General features: G+C 41.2%; 1 protein-coding gene across 4 annotated transcripts in view; it reads left to right on the top strand.

Moving 5' to 3' along the window:
• Dnah5 (dynein axonemal heavy chain 5) overlaps window positions 1–21,908 on the top strand; it is a 283,494-nt gene that overhangs the window by 47,903 nt on the left and 213,683 nt on the right. For 3 of the 4 annotated variants that reach the window (XM_046468300.2, XM_058570742.1, XM_058570743.1), the window contains exons 2-3: window positions 16,448–16,582; window positions 19,003–19,087. In XM_046468300.2, coding sequence (XP_046324256.1) covers window positions 16,448–16,582; window positions 19,003–19,087 — 220 coding nt within the window. Of the gene's footprint in view, window positions 1–16,446; window positions 16,583–19,002; window positions 19,088–21,908 lie in introns of those variants that run through there. The other variant, XM_058570744.1, reaches the window with a different exon arrangement.

Consider the following 21,908-nt stretch of genomic DNA (forward strand, 5'->3'; position numbering starts at 1 on the left):
ATAGCTTAGCTATTGTGAGCTATTTTGAGCTGCTATAAACATTTATATGGCTGCATCATTGTACTATGTTGATTTTAAGTCCTTTGGGTATATACTAAGGAGCAAGATAACTTGATCAATGGTGGTTCCATTTCAAGTTTTCCGAGTAATCTCTGTACTTCTTTCCAGAGTGATTGCATCAATTCACAGTCCCACCAGGAATGTATGAGTGTACCTTTTCCCCTACATCCTTGCCAACCTTTATTGTTACTTGTTGTCGTCATCATCATCATTGTCTTCTTCTTCTTCTTGAAAAAAAGAAAAAGAAGATTTATTGCTTTCCTAGCAAAGGAGAAACACAGGAGACTCCTGTCCCAGAACCTATGATTCTGCCACCAGCACAAAAAGGGGGCTTTTACAGAGGTGATTCAATGGCTACATCCCATGTGTTGTAATTCACTTGTTAATTTGGGAGACAGTCAAGTCTGAGATCTTCCAGTACCATCCCCCAAATCTGGATTACTTCATTCCTATGTTGGGTATGTACTCAAGGACAGTTAAGTCTACCTAAAATGGAAAATAAAAGTAATCCTGTTTCCCCTGAGATTAGGAAAAGAGAGAGACTGCGGAGGAGCAAGGAGAGAGGAAGAGAAATAAACACGTTCATTTAAAAAATAAATTGTAGTGGTAGAGCAGCAAGGGATATATTCAAAGATATATTCAAAGTGGACTGCTGTTACATTTCCCCACTGTCAATTTCTACATTCAATTTCTATGGAAAAATGGGTGATGACATCTCCAAGTTGCTTCCTGCAGAAAGAGGGTGAAGTTAGGGGAAGTAAGCCAAAGTCCTTGTTCTCTATCAGGTGGGGCATGGACAGTTAAAGGTATTCAGCATAAACAAATTCAGTATATCAGTGAAAAACAGATTGAGTTTATCAGTGTAGGAAGTTAGGAAGTTTTGTACATCTGTGAGATCAGGCTCAAATTAATTCAGGACACACTGTGAATGTTGAGTCCTTTGTGATCATTATTATTAGACACTCTCACATAAGGACCCTTTCTTTATAGCCTCCAGCTTTACTTACTTTTGGTAGGGCTGACACAAGTGTACATCTTAAGTTACATTAAAACAACAACAACATTGTTTTCTTTAAATGTCCATGTAGGACTGTGTTCAGGCTAGGCTTCCCTTGCCAGGTACTTAAGACCAAGTTGGTAAAAACTGACCTTATTCCTTCCTATCTACTCTTAAAAGTCAGCTGAGATTCATCAGAGATCAATCTTCAGGATGTTTGTGAAGCCTGTTGGATCCTTTAGCTTTCCTCTACCAGTGGTGCCATCTGCCAGGATGGGTCAGAGTCCTGATGACCATATGTGGCTTCTCTTGGAGGCATCAGGGACATTTCCCTGTCCAATGGCCCTCCTCTGTGTAGAATGTGCACTGGTTGGTTTCCTGTTCTCTAGGGTCCTCTTGATCTCCCTGACCAGCAGACCAGGTGACTTGCCAGAGTTGCAGGGTCCAGAAAGGGGTCCCATCATTCTCTGGGTACTGGCTGACCTTAGAGGGCAAAGCCAAAATGTTGGCTGCTTTTTTCTTGGCCCTTTTACTTCCTTGACTCTGGTCTCCAGTTTTTGGTTTTAAACACCTAACAAGCCAGTTTTACCAGTCTTAAAGAGGGACTTTAAGTTATAACTACACTATTTATAATTTTACAGTTATCCCAGGCAGTTAATCTGGGTCAGTATTAATACTAGAAGTTAGCATTATATACTACTTGTCCTGTAGGTGATAGTGATAGTTTACTATCTCAAATTAACCCAGTTTTTTTTTTTTTAAAAGGAGCACTACTTCTACAAAACACTAACAGACAACAGTTATTAAGTTTACAAGGAAAATACAAAATGAAATTAATGGAACAAAAACATATTGGCTTTTATAATCTTGAACCTTTACTTAGTTATATATTAGATTCCCTGTTTGAGATCATAGTAATCTTTACAACAAAAATCAATATTTTGGACATAACTTTAAATGAGCTGAAGTCTAGCCTATTTTGGAGTCATTCTAACAAGGAGTATGGTGGGAAGCAGAGTCTTATCTAAGGTGAGGTGGGACTCTTCATAAATAACAATACAACATTGCATTTGAATCATGAATCAAAGAAAGGCTGAGAGATTTTAACTTTCTTTTTGTGAAAAAAGTGGCAGAATGCTTCCATATTTTATAATGTCACCTTTAAACAGATCAGGCTCTCCTTATTATCTTCCAAAAATGCACTTAAATTTCAATTCCAGTGTGAGGAATAACACAAAATTGTATATATAACTTATTGACAACAGATTACTTTATCCAGCTGTTGAAACATCAAATGACATGCATGAATACCAACCAAATCTGTTTTTTCTATACAAATCTGAGACTTTTTCTATACATAATTTGAGTTTGGAGAACAAGTGCTCTCCTAAGTTTTACATTTAACTAAGTTTAACTTTTAAAGTACAATTTAGAATCCAGGGTATACAGTAACAATAATTACAGGTCTTCATGGGTTAACAAAAATCAAAGGATAGCCTTAAATCTCTTATACATTTAGGAAACGGTGTTAATCATCAGAAATTGACTTAGTCAAAGCAAACAGATACAGATAGGTCTTCAAATGAGAGTGTGGCTCTTCTATGTCAGAAACAATGTATAACAGAGAGCACTTATTGGTTATTTTACTAGAAAAATTACATGTACTTTCATTTTATTAACTTTTATATAACACGTAGACAAGGCTTAGACAGATATAGCTCTCATATGTATACATATACCTAGTCATATATGTTTTGGGTGTCAACTATATTGTTAAAACCTAAAATAAGTTGTTTAATCAGTTACAAAATAATCTTTTAAAGACTTTAAAACAGGTACAAGCCCTAATTTCTTTAAGACTTATTTTCCCTAAGTAATAACAACTAATAGATGGAAGAAAATTATCGTGATAGATAAGAGATGATCAATGTTTCAGACCTTGCTTCATATCAGCACTTTAAAGTTCAAATAACTTTGACTGACTGTGCTAATTATAGCCAATTTAATCACAAACTCAAACTTTTTGAGATCTATCTTCCACAAACCTTCTGTGACTTACTTAGACACAACTTGCTTACATTCTTAGTTTTGTCCCCTTTCATCTTGGACTTTAACACAAGAGTATTACTTTACCAGGCAACATATATTCTCATCCAGAAATATTTCTTTTACCTTCTAATTTTCTATACTAAAATATATTTTCATACCTATAACTTTCTTTTATCTTTTCTAGTTTTGGGCCCTTTCTTAAATTCACATTCTGGAATAGTCCTTACGGATGTTACCTGTGCATTTAATTCACACAACAGTTTCATCTCAGGAGAGGGTCGGACAATCCAGCATATACAAAAACTGTGCCTCAATACTTTTTCTCCCAGGTTGCATCCAAGGGCTTGGAGCACAGGATGCTTTTGAGCCTGACCTATCACAATGCCATCAACTTTAAGTGAGTTCCCACTGTCAGTTGTACCCAGAGGCTTTTTGGGCCCTTTTTCTTATACCAAGTATATTGACATGCAATGGGGGAGGCCCTTTCCATCCTTTTCTTTAGGCTTCCTTGGCGATCCCTTTGCAGAGGCTGCCTACAAAACACAGGTGGACCTTTGTTTCAGTCTTTTGCCTTTCAGGGTGCAGTTGTTTATCCTGTCACTCTCCCCAGGCGTTTAGTTTGATGGGACACTGTTATAGCAAGGATTGCTCTGCCCCGGTGATGAAAATCCCTTGGCCAAATGAGGTGTCCTGTCAGATCTTAAAAGGGGAGACTAACCCTGACCTGAACCCCAATCCTGTCCTGAGGTCATAACTGACAGTGCTGGAACCTACTGCCACAGTTTTGTGGCTAGCATCCTCCACCCCTTCAGGGCAAAAGGAACTGGAAGGCAGGGCAGAGGCCAGTTTCTCTTTGGCCATTTTTCTAGAGCCCAGGCTGTATTTCTGGTATTTTTCCCTCCAGTTCAGGGTTGGTGTCCTTGACCCACCATGAGATGATCTGCCGTTTCTTGGGGCCGGGCTGAGAAACAGTGTTGGGAGTGCCAGCACTGGGTTTAAAAGATCTATATCATTTTAACCCTTTCTTCTGGTGTCTTTCTACCCTTGAACACCAGAGGCAGCACCTTTTGGCTCCTTCAAACTGGTTCCTGTTTACCCCTTATCATGCAACTGCATAATGCCTGTATATACAGACTCCCTTTCACGTACTTCACCCCTGACAGACCAACCTCACTGTCAAGATTGTATCATAATCCAGAAAAATTATTCAAAGTCCAGATTGTGTCACAGTAAACCGTCTTTCTCTTAGACAGGCTTGTACCTATAGGTGGCCCATTCAGCCAAGATCTCTCTGCTCAAGAAACTACTGGTAAGATCAACAAAGCTCAGCCCAGTCTAAAGGGCCAGGAACAGACAAAACAGCAGACAGACAAGAGAGGATCACTGAAACCAGGGCAGACAGATGGGAACCTTTAAAACAGATAGACCTGCACGTACAAATGTGTTCCACTTACTTTACCTTTGACAGACCAACTCCGAATACAAGATTGTATAATAATCCTGAAAGCTATCAAAAAGCCAGATCATTACAGTAAAACATTATCTTAGACAGGTTTATACCTATAGGTGGCCTTTCAACTTATTTTACCTCGGACAGACAACCTCCAATTGCAAGACAGTACAAAAAAGAAACAGAGAGAAAGACAACCAGAGAGGAGCCCCCAAACCATGACCATGGGAACCTTGAAACTGATCAGCAAAGATCTTTCCCAAGAGACTACCTATAGGATCAATGCAGGACTGGCCATGTATTAAAAGGGGCAGTAACAGATACAAACAAAACAAAAACACAGACGAACAACCAGAGGCAACTCCCAAACCCAAGGCCAACACAAACTGATGAGAACCCAGAAGGGAGTAAATATCCCTAGGTTCTTGAGTCCCACTTAACTGTGACTGATGCAGACCAGTGGCACCACAGGTGTCCCCAGAAAGAGGCACCAGATGTTCCCACTAAGATGAACTGGAGGTGTGGATTGAAGGTTTTGGCATGCACACCAGGGGACTTACCAGATGTCTAAGGATGTTGTCACTTGACTGAGTTCAGTTTCCTTTTCCTCAAAGTGGACCATGATAGAGCAACCTATAGTGTTCTGGGAGAGAGGGCGAGAGTTTCCCGAAGCAAAAGGAGGTTCAGCAGCTGCTAGGATGGCCCCTCAGGAATAGCTCCCTTTACTCACAGGAATAGCTCCTCTGGTTCCACCCGAGGCAAACTCTCCTGTCTCCTAACTCTCTTGCAGCTGGCTCTCAGCAAGTTTGCCAGCCCCATGAATCCTCAGCATGGAAGTGGGGTTTCTTGGAGAGCCAGGCCTGCCCAAGAAAGCTGGAGTGGAGGCTGCTTTCAGGTCCCATCTGGGTCACCAAATTTCTTGCTGAAAGCTCGGTCCTCATCTGCCATGCCAATCCAATAACAAGGACACGGTTTTGAGAAAAAGGAAAAAGAAGGTTTATTGCTTTGCTCACAGAGGAGAAACACAGGGGACTCCTGTCCCAGAGGCTGGGATTCTACTTGGCGTCTTAATAATTGCCATTTTGACTGGAGTGAGATGAAATCTCAGTGTAGTTTTAACTTGCATCTCTCTAATTGCTAGAGATGTTAAACATTTTTTTCATGTATTTGTTGACTGATTGTATTTCTTCCGTGAAGTGTCTGTTCAGTTCCTTTGCCCACTAAGCGATTTGGTTATTTGGGTTTTTCTTGGTGTTAAGTTTTTTGACTGGAGATTAATGCTCTATCTGAGTTACAGGTGGCAAAGGTTTTCTCTCATTCTGCTCTGCCGCTTTCTGTTATGCAAATGCATAGAGGGGGATTTGGAACTTCCTCAAAGACACTACCAATTAATGTCAGAAGAAAAAGGAAGCTTTGGTAGGGCTTCATGCGTCCTCCTGGGCTTGATCACTGATCTTTTTTTCCCCCCAACAGCCTAGATGATTCCATCTTACCTGTTGTTTTTCCTCAAAAGAGTAGGACTTTTGTCTCTGTATTTTCTAGGTCCTCCACTATCTGCTCACTAATGAGTGAGGGCTTATTCCTAAACCCCAGATTGTGATGTGTCCTTCCCAGTGCGAAAGACTAACGGTCACCCTGTACTCTTTTTGCCAGGAGCGCTTCTATATCCTTTAAGACCAAGTGCACTGCCCCCTCCTCTGAGAAGCCTCCCCTGACTTTCATGAGGAGGCCAGAGCTTTGTTCCTTGTACTCTCAGCACTTTGCTTCTATGTTTGATAGAGTCCTTATCATACCACCGTAAGGACATTAGTTGACACATTTTTTTTTTTTCCTTGAGAGATTGTGAGTTCTAGTAGGGCAGGAATGGCATCTGTCTATTTAAAATTAATTGATATTTAATTTTAATTGAGATACAAAACAATGTTTTGATACAGGTATACATTTCAGAATGAGTAAATCAGGCTAATTAGCATATCTATCACTTCACATACTTATCGTTTGTATGTGGTGATTTCCGTTTTTAAGCAGACTTCCCTTAACACAGTACACATTAATATATGCTTGTGGAATCATTGAATGAATTAAACTTTTCATATGTCTGCAGTCTTTTCCTGTGTTTCACTATCAAGTTTAGAACATTATAACCAGTTGTAAAATCTTGGGTCTAATTAGTGAAATAGATTCTTTTTTGGCACAAGTTACCTTTTGAGAGCATTTTTGGAGGTTTCATTTATATTTTTAGGATACTTGTTCTTCCACTCCACTGACATATGATGGTAATAAAATTATTGCAATGTACTATATTATATAAATGCATTTTTCTATCTAGTACACTGATAATGATAATTTATTGAATAGTAACTTTATGACTTGAAATAACCAATGAGAAAGATTCTAAAGCTATTTATCATGGAAACTATGGCAGTATTTGTTTAAACCTTGGCCTAAAACTATTATGTCATGATGCTATATTATAATTAGGTTGCAGTAATATAGTAGTGGACTTTATCCACAAACACCTACCAGTAACAACCAAATATATCTAAACTCTGTGAGCTTAGAAAGGTCAAGCTATATATTCTTTCTCTTGGATAGCAAATCCCCCAAATGATTTTCAATAAAAAAGATTGAACTCATCCTGCATATATTCACTCACTTGTTTGCAACGATACAGTTCAGATCTGATGTCTGCCCTCCCCCCCAATTTTTTTTTAATACTTTTCATAGATGAAGACCTCTTAGTACCAAGTGTACAATGGATATGAATTCCAGACTTGTGGATTCTGTTTTTCTTTCCTTCCCTAATATGAAATGGAAATACATAATTTTGTTTGGTTGATTTTGTTGGCTTCAAGAAAAAGGGACAACTTGAAAGATATGTGATTGTCCTTTTTCGTGTTACATTCACCTATTTGCCAAGCAAGTTTTAAAATGGAGAAAGTTATCTCGAAGCTGCAGGAGTATGGGTTGTCAATGCTGAATGTATTTAGCTAGGGCATGCTGTTGCTCCACATCCTCTGTGAACAGTGATTCTCTTGTGGGTAGAAGCCATGGGGGAGAGATGCAGCACTTCCCTGGGGGGACACACTTCTTCCTCCTGCTAAGACACTCTGCAGGAGGGCAGCCCTTATCTCCAGGGGGGTGTATGGTGACAGCCAACCCTTTCTCTTTAATATCTTTTGAAAGCTGAAAGGCTGTCAGTTCAGCTATTCTTTGGCAAAATAGCCAAACTGGTTTCAGCATCCTCTTAATCAGGCCCAGACCTGTCTGGCCTGGTGAACACATTTCACACAAAGCCCGCCAAAACAATATTCTTGGCAATGTGGAAGGTGAATGGCTCTGGGGTTTAGTTAGCTGGGAGGTGAGGGGAGAACAGGTACTTCTTGGTAATAGGCAGGTGGATACTCTTAGCCTGAATGAGTTAATGACCAAAGATGCCCACATCCTAATCATGCCAGATTACATCCTACAGAATGTGCCTCTAAGTACAAAACCCTTCTGTCCCACTTCTCTGTTGGATGCTTCCTTGGGACCAGACACTGTTCTCCACAGTGGGCAGGGAAGAGCTCTTCTTGGCTCTCTGGAGTTTGGAGCTGAAATGTTCCATCTTTCAGTGTTTGTATAACTCTAGTAAGGAGAAAAAAATAAAGAGGTCTAGAGTTAGAAAGACCCCAAAATTTATGCCCTTGACCTTCTCTATTAAGTTCTTTCTTCAGATGAGAACCTGGTGGTGCTAATCAATCATGATTATCTCACGAAATGACTTCATTTGGAGCATGATCTCAGGCTGGGCTACACATTAGAGTTCATGGGATGCTTTTGAGAAATATCAGTGCCTGGGCCCCCTCCTGGACAGGTAGGACAGGATTTCTTGTGGGTGGGAGTCTCAGGCATCAGGAGGCTAATGCTTCCAGGTGATTCTCACGAGCAACCAGCTTTGGGTATGAATAAGGGAAGTTTGGGAAGTTTGCCTCTCTACAATATATAATGTGAGTGCTGACATCTTATATTCTTAAAGCATTTGGGAAAAAGTCACTTGAATTACAGGGCCCCTGCTGCCAGAGAGAACCCTTGAAATTCTACAAGAGAGGTGTTTCTGATTCTGGGGTAAAACCACTGTGGAGTTGGGGGAGAGTAAGTGGCCATATGGAGGTCCAGTATGTCTCATTTGAGGTGAAGAAATTTGATGTGCAGAAAATAGACTCCAAATCTGGGATGTTGGGATGGGATGTTGGGGTAGAAGAGGTTGTGGTGATGCGATTACCCAGATTGTAAATTTGGGGTTGGTTTGGCTCATAGATAGTAAAGAGAAAATGTTTTATTTGCTTGGAAAGAATAATGAAGAATGACAGATAAAGGAGTGGGTAACTGAGATTTAGAGACCCTGAAAAATCCAGCAAAAATAGACAGTTCCAAAGCTCAGACTTGGACACGAAGTTGATGGTTCTTTCTCTGTTTAAGTGCTGTCTCTTTGCAACAGAGCGGGAGTATGGCTTTCCTTAAATAAAACACCTGCTGTGAGTAGGATTAACCAGCCTGGAGTCCCCTCCTCTTCTGGAAACCACTTTGCTCAAGGGCTCTTGATTCTGCAAGGAGGAGCAGCACTTCCTCTGCAGCTACAACCCTTCACCTGGAGAAATGAAAGGAAAGTGGGGGAAGAGAAGGTGAGCTGTGAAAAGCAGTTAGGAGAAGGGAGTTTCTAAATTGTGGCTCTCCCAGCCAATTACAGAGCAGGATAGGCTGGGCTGAGAGTCAGATCACAGAGCCTGCAACAGGGAGAAAGATGGAAGCCAGAGGGAGCCTTTTCTCTCTCAGAAGGCAGAGGACTAAGAACAAGGGAACTGTTTCCCTCCGTGTCTGTGATTCAGTCTATTTAAAGGGAACATCAGCTCAGCAAGGTTTGGTCATATTTGCTGTAAACTGGGGGAGAGTTATAATCACAGTCATGGCTGGATTTCATGGAGTTGTTGGTGTTTGGGTCACAACAGCATAGAAGCTGGGAGCACATGGACCAAACTCTGGTTTGCAATCACAGACTCACATGATCTGGAATAATTTGTTCCAGTCTTTTCTCAAGAATGACTTATAAAAATGAATTATGTGGTTCATTGATCCACTGATTCTATACTGTAAGAACAGAGAGGTGTGGTGTCACCTCCTTTCCTTACTCCTTGTAAGGGTCAGGGCCGAGAGTCCTACAGACAAAGAAAGGTTAACAGGAGAAACGCATAGCAGATTTATTTAGTTTATGTTTTATATGACACAGACCCTTCAGAAAAACCCACAGACCCGGGGAATGGCTTTCATGCTTAGCGTCTGATGAAGAATGCACAGTGGGTCAGGCACATAATCGGACAAAGCTAGCAGGCTGAGTGGGGACCCAGCAGGGCCAGTCTGCTCAGGTGACTCTGCACAGCACTCCTTCCTCCTGGGTAAAGGGCAGGACCCCTCTGGGAAGAGGGTCTTTGAGGGAGAAGGAAGAAGTGGGAGAGTGACCTTTCTAGTTTTTATGGCTTGCTTTGGGGAAGAGGCATTCTGGTGTTTAGGAACCACCTCAGGGAGAGGGATTTGGTTTTCTGTGGCTCACTTTGAGGGAAAAGAGGGGTGAAAGGCAGGAGGGCAGGAGAAGGTCAGAGAGATGCTGCTTGAAGCCTTCCAGTCTGCCTTAATTCAAATGACTTGGCATGTCAAAGGGCCATACTTAAGGGTATCATATTCTGAGCCCCAAGATTATTACCAGAGGCTTTTCTGTTCAAAATCAACATAGAAAACACCCTAGTGTTTTCTGGTGTTCTTGGAAATGATGAGACTCCATTGGTCTTTATTTTTTATTTTATTTATTTATTTTTTTTACTGCTTAGGAGATAAGAAGGATTAGTATCTATCTATCTACCTACCTACCTACCTATCTACCTGCCTACCTATCTATTTTGCAGAAACGTGAGCTAAACCAATGTGGGCCATTTGGGTAGCATTAAAAAAAGAAATGCCATTGGGCTGGGGGTGTGGCTTAAGCAGTAGCGCGCTCGCCTGGCATGCGTGTGGCCTGGGTTTGATCCTCAGCACCACATACAAACAAAGATGTTGTGTCCGCTGAAAACTAAAAAATAAATATTAAAATTCTCTCTCTCTCTCTAAAAAAAAGAAAAAGAAATGCCATGTATATTTCATCAATAAGCAAGCATCCCATTGGACATGCATTTTGAACAATTTTTCCTTTCTGTTTATGGATTTGTCTAGATTCATCCAATTGGGGAAAGTGGAATAAGGGGAAGTTAACTGGTCTAAGCTGACCAAGTCCAGAGTAATACTGCTGGTTTAACTCAGAATATGGATTATTGTTCTCTCTAGTCTACAACCACAAGTCTTTGTATAACCCATGTAAAATACACAGGGCCTCCTTCAAGAGTGCCTGAGATAACCCTGAGTGCAAATTAAATTAAAAAAAATTATGTAAAATCAAGTTTGAATGAATTCAAAATTCCTAGTTGCCCTTGGATGTCCTGTGTCTTGGGCACTGATATCCTTTTGAGATGAGGGCTCGATTCCCAGCTCTGCCACTCACTTAGCTGTGTGCTCTTGGGAAAGTTGTTGTGTGGAGATAATAAACACAGGTTTTTTTTTGTGTGTGTGTGACAATTAAAGCAAAGCATAGTAAGCAAATGATGAGTAGCAGAACTATACCTAGCGATGCAACCAGGCCAACAGCACAAAATGTGCCTTTCAAGAGGGCTGGGGCCTGGGGTGGCCCTGTTCAGACACAGAGGAGTTCTTGGCTTTAATGGCCCCATCCTTCATCCACTTCTTCTGGCTGCCAGTGAGATCTGTGCAGTGGGTCTGGGTCAGAGGTCAGACATGCCAAGAAGGTAAGATAAAGGTGGAGGGAGCTGAAACATTAGTAAAAATATCATTATTCAAAAGTGTGTTTTACTAAATTTTGATGTCCAGGGTCAAATCCTTGGCCATACCATTTTGATCCATATGTTGATTGATTTAGTATTATCTCCAGTCTGTGTGCAATTTAATCTTTATGAACATCTTTCTGGTGAGGGTTTTTATCTCCATTCTTGTAAGGTCTCCTGAATAGTTGGAGATTATCAACCTAAAGTGAAGGCTAAATGAAAGATTGAGCATATGTGTAGTTCATGCACGGTTTGTGTATAAAGCCATGCAAACTTGGACTTTGATTATGTAGGATTAAAAATTAGGATTTTTAAAATATTGAATTGGTAGATTGGTTTTGAGAAAAAAGTCACAGAACTTTTGAAAGCAGAGAGCCCTGGGCTCATCTCTGGGATTCATTATTTTAAAATCTCAAGACTGTAATTTGCATTAACTTTTGGACCAATGAGAAGTAGCTCACATGTCAGAGAAGCTGATGTCCTTTAGCGGTCACCCAGTGATCTTTTGATCTTGGAGTTGAGGCAGCTTCAGCAAGATCAGCTAAATATCAGTTGCAACCTCACAATTAGTGGCTAAGCTAGGAAGAGAAACAATGACTCCACTTGACATTGGCTTCTTGTGTGTGTGTGTGTGTGTGGGGGGGTCACTGCCATAGCTGGGAAGCTATGCTCACTCCTTGTTAACAATTATATCAGCCACTCTTCCAGTCCAAGTCATTAGGGGCACACCTTGTCACAAATTACAGACATGTTTCCATACTGTTCTAGACTTCCCTGGACACTGGATAGATTTCTGACCATCCTCCCTAACCCCTAAGTTTATGTGCTCATGTAGTGCACAATGACTTTAATAGGTCACTTTAAAAAAGTCATTATACACTTTACCTCCTGCTTTCTTAATCCCCTTCCACCTTCACTCTGCAAGTGTCCTAGACATTCTACAGGCCAGCAGGACAAGCCAGCTTTAGACAGCTGGTCACTGGACTGCATGCGGCTGCAGGGTTAAGTTCATAGATTGACAGTGTGTTGATCTCATTACTAAATATTCGTTTGCTATGATTGACATTTTGTGGTAGTGAAAAACAAAAAAAGTCTTCTTGTGCTAGGATACCTTAGTGTCGGGCATGAAAGTTGAGACTGGTAAATGTTGTGGTCTTTCATTTCTATGGCTCCAGGGTTGACTCCGTGTCACATGTCTTTGGGAGGCAGAACAATCTGTTTAAGTAAGAACACATTCAACCAACATGCTTTTGAAAATAGCTTTTGAAAACATTTACTTTGAAAACATGCTGATCATTTTCTTTGTATACATAAAACTGCTTTGGAATTTTTCCCCACTATGACATTAAGGTAAAAATAGAGCAATCAGTGTTCTGTTTTAGGGACAGGTCTGTCTTTTTCTCCATTCCAATCCTTTTTTCTTCCTCTGGGTTCTTATAAAATCGGATCCTGGTGTGACATGTTGCCATGGGAGAATCTTGGTTAAGTGTCCATCTTCTTTGGAAATCTTCATTTGCTTTACATTTCGGGTCTTCTGGCTTTCTGATTTTTTAAAATTTCTTTTTTAGCTATTTAGCATTTGCCATCTCTTTGTGTGGTTGCTGCTTGACCCCTGTGTTCCCATGCTGTTAAAGACAGTTATTACAATCCTAGAGATCTCTTTGAGGAAAATTTTATTTCCCCCTGCCAGCAAGGCAGAAAACAGTTCAAAACAACAGGGCATCTTCCTGGTTTTAGTTACATTTGAAAATACATTTACATTTTCTACTATTTGACATTTATGAAATGTATACTTTGTGTCACAACCTTAGTAGAAAAATACAAGAAAATTGGTAGATTATTGTTATTATTTTTAACCACAAGCCCCATCCTCTTCCTCAACTAAGTTGTCACTCGGGCAGTCCTTCATGTTCAGAGAAATGAGTGTAAAATGAGTGTAAATGGCACAGGTATAGCGATGATCTTTCAATCACTCTGAAGTCCTCGACTTTTCCATAACTCTTTTTTATCCTAATTTTTCCCCCTAACTCTACATTCCCTTTTAACTATGCCCTTTTCCTTTATAGTCAAGCTTTTGGAAAGAGTTGTCTCTAGTCAGGCATACTTTTCTCAAGTCTAGATCCGTTTGCTTTCTGTCCAACCAGTGAAAATTCTCTATCAAGTTTATCATTACTGTTGCTGCACAGCAAACCATGCCAAAACTTAAGGGAAGGAAGCAGTGACAGCCACCCATCATCTCTCATGACTCTGAGGGGGACAGGGTGGCTCCATTGCTCTTGGCATTGGCTGGATTGCATCATCTGTAGGCTCAACGAGGTTGGGACAGCCAGGATGGCTCACTCACATGTTGGTGAGTTGGTGCATGCTGGTGAGGAGGGCAGTGGGGGCTGTTGACTGGATTGTCTTGGTTCTCATCCACGTAGTCTCCCCAGGTGACTCGGACTTGTTCAACATGGTATTTTGGGAACATTCCAAGTGCAAAGGCAAAATCTGAAGATGTCCTAAGGACAAGCCAAGGGAGTGGTGCTACCTGGCTTTTTCCTGATTCTCTCGGTCAAAACTGGTCACAAGGCCTGCCAAATTCTAGGGAACAGGAGATAGAGTCTATCTCTTGATAGGTTAATGTTAGGATTGCATTACAAAATTGCTGTGGGATGCCATAGCCATCTTGTGAGCACAGATGCTACAGATATCCTCAGCAACCCAGCCAATCCTATGTAGCATTAGTGCTATTAGCCATGCTCCATCATATTGGCCATGCTCTATGGCTGAGGGGTGCTGCTGTCTCCTGGGCTTTTCTGTCTCTACACACTCACACTTAGCCTCATCTGTTTGCATTTCTTTCCCTCGTGTTCCTTAGGGTTCTTCACTTTTTAGCTTTTTCATCTCCATATCTTTTTTAGAAAATCATATCTGCACTCATGGTTTTAGCTTTGATTTATTTATTTATTTGGCAATCATTTAATCATTAGTAAGCCTATAACCACCTGCTGCTCACAGTTTTGCAGGTGCTGTTCTGTACAATCCTTCAAAGTAAGATTCATACTATAGTCTTTAAACCAGCAAAGGTCCATAACTATGTGTGTCTATGACTACGTAACATTTGTGTTTCAAAGTGAGGGGTGATTTTTGTTCCACAGGGGACACTTGGCAATATCAGGAATATTTTTTTTTTTTTGTTCTCACACCTTGATGGTAGAAACCACTGGCATCTCCAAGGTAGAGACCCAGCATGCTGTTGAACAACCAATAGTGCATAGCAAGAATGCTGTGCTCCACACCTTCAATTGAGCTTGATTGAGACTTTGCATTTGTATCTGTGTCTGTGATGAATTTCCCCTTGAACTTCAGATCCACATTTCCTGTGGTCTTTCTGCCTCTTCTGCCTGTGCATCAATATACCTCTGAATCCAACACAGCCAAAACTCAACTAGTGATCATGTTGCTATAACCTGCTCCTCCAGATGTGTTCCCAGAAATTGGGAATGCTGTGAGAACCACCTGACTACCTCTGGGCCTGCGTGCCTCCAATCCACTTTCCACGCTGCTGTCAGGATGGTGGAGTTTTCAGTGCTGCATAGAGAGCTAAATATCAATCTCTCCTGATTTCAAACAGAATCAGTGATTCTCTATAGACTTCCAATAATGTTTTAGCTTTCTAATGTGGCCCACAAAATATTTTATGATTTGACTTCTTTCTTATTTCCCATTATGTTTTCCTAATCCTTTTTCATTTGAGTCAGTGAGGCTACCTCATGGTTTCCAGAATGTACTGTGCTTTCTTGTGCCTCTTTCTTCTGAATGTGCAGAAATGCTCTATCCTAGGAGGGGGTTCAATCTTCCTCCAACTCTGGGCCTGACCCACTTCTCCTGAAAGCTTTCCTGTTCTTCCTACCTCCGATCTCCTCAATCCTGGAGTGGGAGATCATTTTTTTTTTGTTCCTTCTATGAGAATCCTTAAATATCTTCTGCATTTGGGGGACCCCAATTCTGATGCCCCACAATGAACATCACGCCACCCTGTGGTTATTTACATTTTCTGCTCATATCCTGCCAATCAGGCAGTGAGCTTTTTTGAATTTATGGGGTAACATTTACCTTTACAGTGCTGGCAGGTATTGTATTTGGGGCTTAATAAAATATGTTTATTGATTAAAAGAAGGATTCAAGAGGGGCCACCTTTCTTCTCCCCCGTAGAACCTATTGTCTGGAACTGATAGTATATCCTTATTCTCAGAAATGGATTAGAAGTCAAATGTCCACCAATACATTCATAATGAATATTTTGCAGCTGTTAAACAGATTGGAATAGTCTGTATTAAACAAGAAAGAAGTCTGATGCATTCTTAAGGGAGAATACATGAGAAATACATGAGAAAATATTATGGTACAGGATAAAAATATGTTGGAATATATTTGTTTGAGCAAAGAGTATGGAAAGAAGGACTTGGAACTACCAGTGTTGGCTATAGCAAACATGCTTTCTTATTGTAACTAACAATTAATGGTCAAAAAAAGGAAGTGGTGTTCAGAAATTAATTTGAACACCAAATACGAACCTGTGAATAGACAATAAAGATAGAAGATAATGCAGAAGCTTATTATTTTAATGGCTGGGAAAAGTGTTTACAAAAATGGGGATCTCTCTTTTGTGTATTTATTAAATGCTCATATGTGCATGGAAATAAGTCTGTAAAGATTTAGAACAAAATGTTAACAGTAATAATTTCTGGATGGCAGATGATTTCTATTTCTTCTTTTTACTTATCTATATTATGCGATTTCAAAACAATGAGCACACCTTATTTTCTGAAGAGAAGTAATGTTATTTCTAAAAACAGAAGCTAGTACATAAAAACTGGTATCATTAAGTTGTCTATTATCTGAATCCCTAAGACTTGAAAAAACAGCAATTGTATGAAATTATCACAAAATGAATCCATTTGAGAACAGCAGTTGCAATATAACATTTCTATTCTTTTCTTTCAGCAAAGACTGAAGGAAGAGAAAGAAGCCAAGCGGGCTCGTTTGGATGGGAGACACGACCACTTATTTGCAATCGTAGCTTCCTGCTTGGACCTGAACAAATCTGAAGTGGAAGATGCCATTCTTGAGGGCAATCAGGTGCAGTGTGTTTGAGTTCTTACTGACTTGGTTGTGGAGGACATAGAGGGTGTGTGGCACTGTCCTATGGTGGGATTCCAAGGTGTACCTTGGAGGGCAGTGCCTGTTTTGATGTAGCAGGGCTCCACTCTGACTCTCTCCTGGTAGTGGCAGCAGGAGTAGGGGTCTCTGGCTCTCCACTGTGTAGGGGTACTCATGGTGATCATCTGAGTTCCACGATCTGACAGCAATGCCTGTGTCTCTCTACATCCAGTGAAGTTGGCCTCTGGTGCCATTTTGGAACCCAAGGTTAGGGAGCCAAATCTGCCCACTGCTCCAGGTTGGGATTTCTTTTTGGTTATTTATTTCGCATTTGTAGCGGCACAACTGAATTGTGCCAGGGTTTCCTGATTTGGGCTTTGGTTTGGCTGCTAAAGTTTGTGTTTTTTATTTTAGATTCTTAACCTTGGCTTCCATTTTCCGCTACAAGTTTCCTTCAAAACCTGGGGTGGGATTTGCTCAGTGACTTGACCTTGATGGGGAAGTCCAGAAGTATGGCAAGACAGAGTCTCCTAGGAAGTAAGGAAGGCACACAGGGGTCCTATGATGACTCTTGAACTATAAAACAAAACTCATCAGAAATAGAAAGAGACAGGAAGACCGACAGACAGACAGACAGAAGGGAGGGAAGGAGGACAGGAAGGGGAGGTTAAGTGCAGGAGTGTTGACCTGGCTATGTTGGAAGCATGGCCTTCACTATGTTTCCGGCTTGGAATGGGTCCCAGGGAGTCCGTGCTGCTCATTCCTACAACATCCTCAGTCTAGGAAATGTTACAATAGCAATGACAAAACAGGGAGACTTACTTTTCCTCATTGCTACCATTTAATCTGTAGCATGATGGAAACTGAAGGGAACTTATTTCCATACTTAAAATCCAGGCTATATTTTATCCTCTAAAAATATTACTTTATGGTAAAATACACATGCAATTTACCATCTTGCTTATCTTAAGTGGGCACCATGAAGTATAGTCACAGTGTTGTGCAACCAATCTTCAGAACATTTATCTTACAAAGTGGAAAACTCTATGCCCAGTAAACAATCGCTTCCCATTCTTCCTTCTGTCCAGTCCCTGGCAATCACCATTTTACCCCCATCTACACATGTCACTACTCTAGGTGTCTCATATGGTGGAATTGCACAGTGCTTGTCTTTTGTGATTGTTTATTTCACTTAGCGTGATGTTTCACCATTCAGCCATGTCGTGGCAGGGGCCAGCATTTCCCTACTTGTCAGGGCTGAGGAATATTCCCTTGTAAACGCATGCCACCTTTGGTTTCCCCTTTCATCTGCGGCTTTGACCTTTCGTGGAAGCTATTGTGAGTAAAGTTGCTCTGAACACCCGTGTACAAATGTCTTTGAGGTCCTGCTTTTGATTCTCTGGATATAAATCCAGAGTTGGAATTGCTGGGTCATGTGGTGATTCCATGTTTACCTTTTTTTATTTTTGAAGGTGGGGCGCACCGGGGATTGAACTCAGGAGCACTTGACCACTGAGACACATTCCCTCCCCCACCACCACTATTTTGCATTTAACCTAGAGACTTGGTCTTTCTCAGTTGCTTAGCGCCTTGCTTTTGCTGAGACTGGCTTTAAACTCACAATCCTCCTGTCTCAGCTTCCTGAGCTGCTGGGATTACAGGCTAGTGCCACCTTGTTTTCCACAGTGGTCTCAGCATTTCACATTCCCATCAATAGTGCAAGAGAGTTCTGATTTCTCTACATCCTTGCCAACACTTGGAATTTTTTGATAGTAGCCATCTCAATAGATGTGCAGACTTTGTCCTTTTTCTTCTCATATAAATTCTAAACTGGGCTGTGGACTCTTTATAAGAAGTGCTTCTATTGGTGGCAGGGCAGGTGTCAACCACCAGACACACAGCCAGCCCGGGGGATGGGATTAAACCAGGCTGCTGCTGTAGGGGTGGTCCCTAGTCACTCCTCCCCCTGCAGTCCCCGGCCAACCTTGATTAGCTCTAGTCTGAGAGCTGGCTTTGGAAAGGTTTGTTGTCTCTTTCTTACAACTGACTGAAAATGAAATACTCGTCTATATTCATATCCACCTTCAATGGCTTCACACTTTAGGAAATGAGCAAAAACAGAGGGACAAGCCCTGGTCAGATGTGCATACACAACAACTATTTCCATGACTAATTAAGTTGCTTCTTTGAAGTGACTTTTTTTTTCTATGATAAGGGATGTATTGTTTTGTAGTTTTTGTGTTGGAAGGAATATCCCTTCTACATGGGCTGCCCTGGATACAGTTCAATTTTTAATAAGAAAGGTGATACTAATTTTGCTCTTGTATGCCACCAATTCTGATTTAAATGCAGTTTCTTATTTAGAACAAAGTGGTTACCTTGCCTTTTCTTTCCCCCAGATTGAAAGAGTTGATCAACTTTTTGCTGTTGGAGGTCTCCGTCACCTCATGTTTTACTATCAGGACGTGGAGGTAGCAGAAATAGGTATTACAATTTGATGTGACATAACCCAGAAACGTCATTGTATTTATCTGAAGGTGACAGGAAGACAAAAACCTCTGGGGGAACGAGTCAGGCATCTTGGGATGGGGGTGGTGTGGGAACCACATTGTGCAAGGGGTGGGTGGCCCTGCCAAGGAGAATGTGTTCACCTCCAGGGCAGGGGATGGAGAAAGCAGTGTTTAGCCCAGGGCTCGGACTCCTGCTTTCTCTTCTTTCTCTACTTCTGTGCTGGCCAGAGGGGAATAATAAAATCGATTTTGTTTTGAGACTTCCTGTTCTTATATGTTAGATCATTCTATGTACTTATGTTCTAGAACTTCTAATTGGCATCTGTTTCTCTTATTAACATAGAAATTATTGCCAGTAAGTATAACATGAATTTTTTTTAGCTAAATATCACATTGTGTTTATTTTCTGCTGATTCTGATTTAAATGTACAATACTGAAAGACAAATTTAGGCATTTTCACTTAAGAAAAATGTGCAGATTCTTGGGTGGCTTCAACTGATATCCCCCATTATACTTTTAATTCTATTTTAAGGCCAAACTAAGGACATAAATAAATAAATTATGATTATGTTAAAGTATTATATGCATCCTTTTATGCCTCTTTCAAAAAAAGGGAAAATAGTTATTATTCTTGACATATAACATGAATATGCTTCCTTGTTTAACAATTAAAGAAATTATGCATGCAAATTCTAAGTGATTGGCATTTCTCCAGTTACCAGTTTGATATTTTGTGCTCAGATGGTTCATTATATTTTGAGTGAAAGATAGAAGTTTTGATTGCAAAGCATGAGTTCAAATGGATGAAGTTCACACATGAACTGTGCACAGGGTAAAGCTGGTCTTCTGGTAAATTATACATGAAAGGAGAAGGGTTTGTAGGATGTAAACATAAATGCAATCTTATTTTCACAGCTTCCCAATTTCCCTTTAAACCTTTCTAGTGTTTGTTTCTGAATTTGGGTTAAGATTCAGGCAACCTCATGACTTTTCCCGGACATTTTTAAGTAGGAATATTGCCTATTGATATTTCAACTTGCAAACTCTTAATTCAAAAGTAGAATTGTCCAGCTGATTAGAATTATTTGATAAGAATTTAAATCATCTCCCTTTCTTGCCCTTGCACATCCCCTGCCCCGCCAGCCTCCAGCAGGACCTCTGAAGTTGATGTTCACAGTGGGAGAGAATCATGTGATCTTCCTTTGCTTCCTTGGTTGACTCTTCTACCCCTTGCCACATTGGGTTAGCCACTGTGTTTGACTATGCCAGGCTGAGGCAGGGCAGAGATGAGAGGGAGCTTTTTGCTGGACTAGCACCTTTGTAAGTGGCTGACCTTGTACTCCCTGGATTCTTGTGGCCCCATGGTGGTTCTCCTCTGAGAACACTAGCTGCACGTCCAGTGGTTGTGTGTGGTCCTCAGCACAGCTCCTGCTGCCTGCCTCTGTATTGTGGTAGCATATGCAACCCCAGCTTGCTCTCTCCAATTATCCTTCCAACACCCCTCTGAAGCATCATCTAAGGTGGCTCCAGGCCATCCACATGGTTCCATCGTCACACTCAGTGGTTCCACAATTTAGCTATTGTGAATTGTGCTGCTATAAACATTGATGTGGCTGTGTCCCTGTAGTATGCTGTTTTTAAGTCCTTTGGGTATAGAGTGAGAAGAGGGATAGCTGGGTCAAATGGTGGTTCCATTCTACGTTTTCCAAGGAATCTCCATACTGCTTTCCATATTGGCTGCACCAATTTGCAGTCCCACCAGCAGTGTATGAGGGACCTTTGTCCCCACATCCTCACCAACACTTATTGTTGTTTGTCTTCATAATAGCTGCCATTCTGATTGGAGTGAGATGGTATCTTAGAGTAGTTTTGATTTGCATTTCTCTAATTGCTAGAGATGAAGAACATTTTTTTTCACATATTTGTTGATTGATTGAATATCCTCTTCACACTCAGTGCCCTTTGTTCCTGCCACCTGTGGACATGTTGTCAGTTCTCAGTCCAGCCCTGATTCTCGGGGCCTTGTTGCATGCTGTATTTAGATTTCCTGGGCAGGCGTCACAGACAATCCATTTCATTCTCAAACTCCAGGAGGTATAAACCAGGCTCGTTAGATGGTTGAGTTGAAGATCCCATGTTTCAAGGGTGGCATCTGTCCTACCTCACCTTCCTGGCTTTGGTACTGTGAGTTCAGCATCCTAGGAAACCTCTCAATTCAGGGGCAACTGGGATCAGTAGCTCCTTGTTGTTGACCTGAGGAATAGCCGAAGCACTCCAGACCTCTGTCCTTTGCATAGCACAGTGGTCCTCAGAATCCTCTTTAACCTAGCTCCTCTTGACCATTTTGGATTCTGATAGGGGGTGGAGGAGTCTAATGGGTACCGAAATTTATGCAGTTTTATTTTTGTGTGTGTGTCATGAGACACTGTTTTCTATGACCTCTCGTATCTTGGTGCCTCGGTGGAAACTTTTTGTTTAGCCTCACATTACCTGTGAGATTCTGGGGGTATTCATTAGAAGGGGGACATCATTTTAAATGAAGGAGAGCTCTTCTGCTTTCCTTTAGGGAGTTCTTTCTCAAAGTCCTGGTCAGACTTCTCTAGCGTCACACCCTGAGGAGGAGGAACCCTCAGACAGCACTGCTCCAGCAGGTCTAATCCCGGAGCTCAGGACTCAACCTCCATTTCACCCCTCCCCCAATTCCTCCTTTAGCGCTGTCCTCCCACCTAGTAATCTTGGCTGAGTCCCCAGGACATTTGGAGATCTAAAACTTTTTTGAGGCTTTAAGAACATA

Source organism: Marmota monax, unplaced genomic scaffold (assembly GCF_021218885.2).
Source record: "Marmota monax isolate L192 unplaced genomic scaffold, Marmota_monax_Labrador192_F-V1.1 WCK01_AAM20220418_F8-fsc00120, whole genome shotgun sequence".
NCBI lineage: Eukaryota > Metazoa > Chordata > Mammalia > Rodentia > Sciuridae > Marmota > Marmota monax.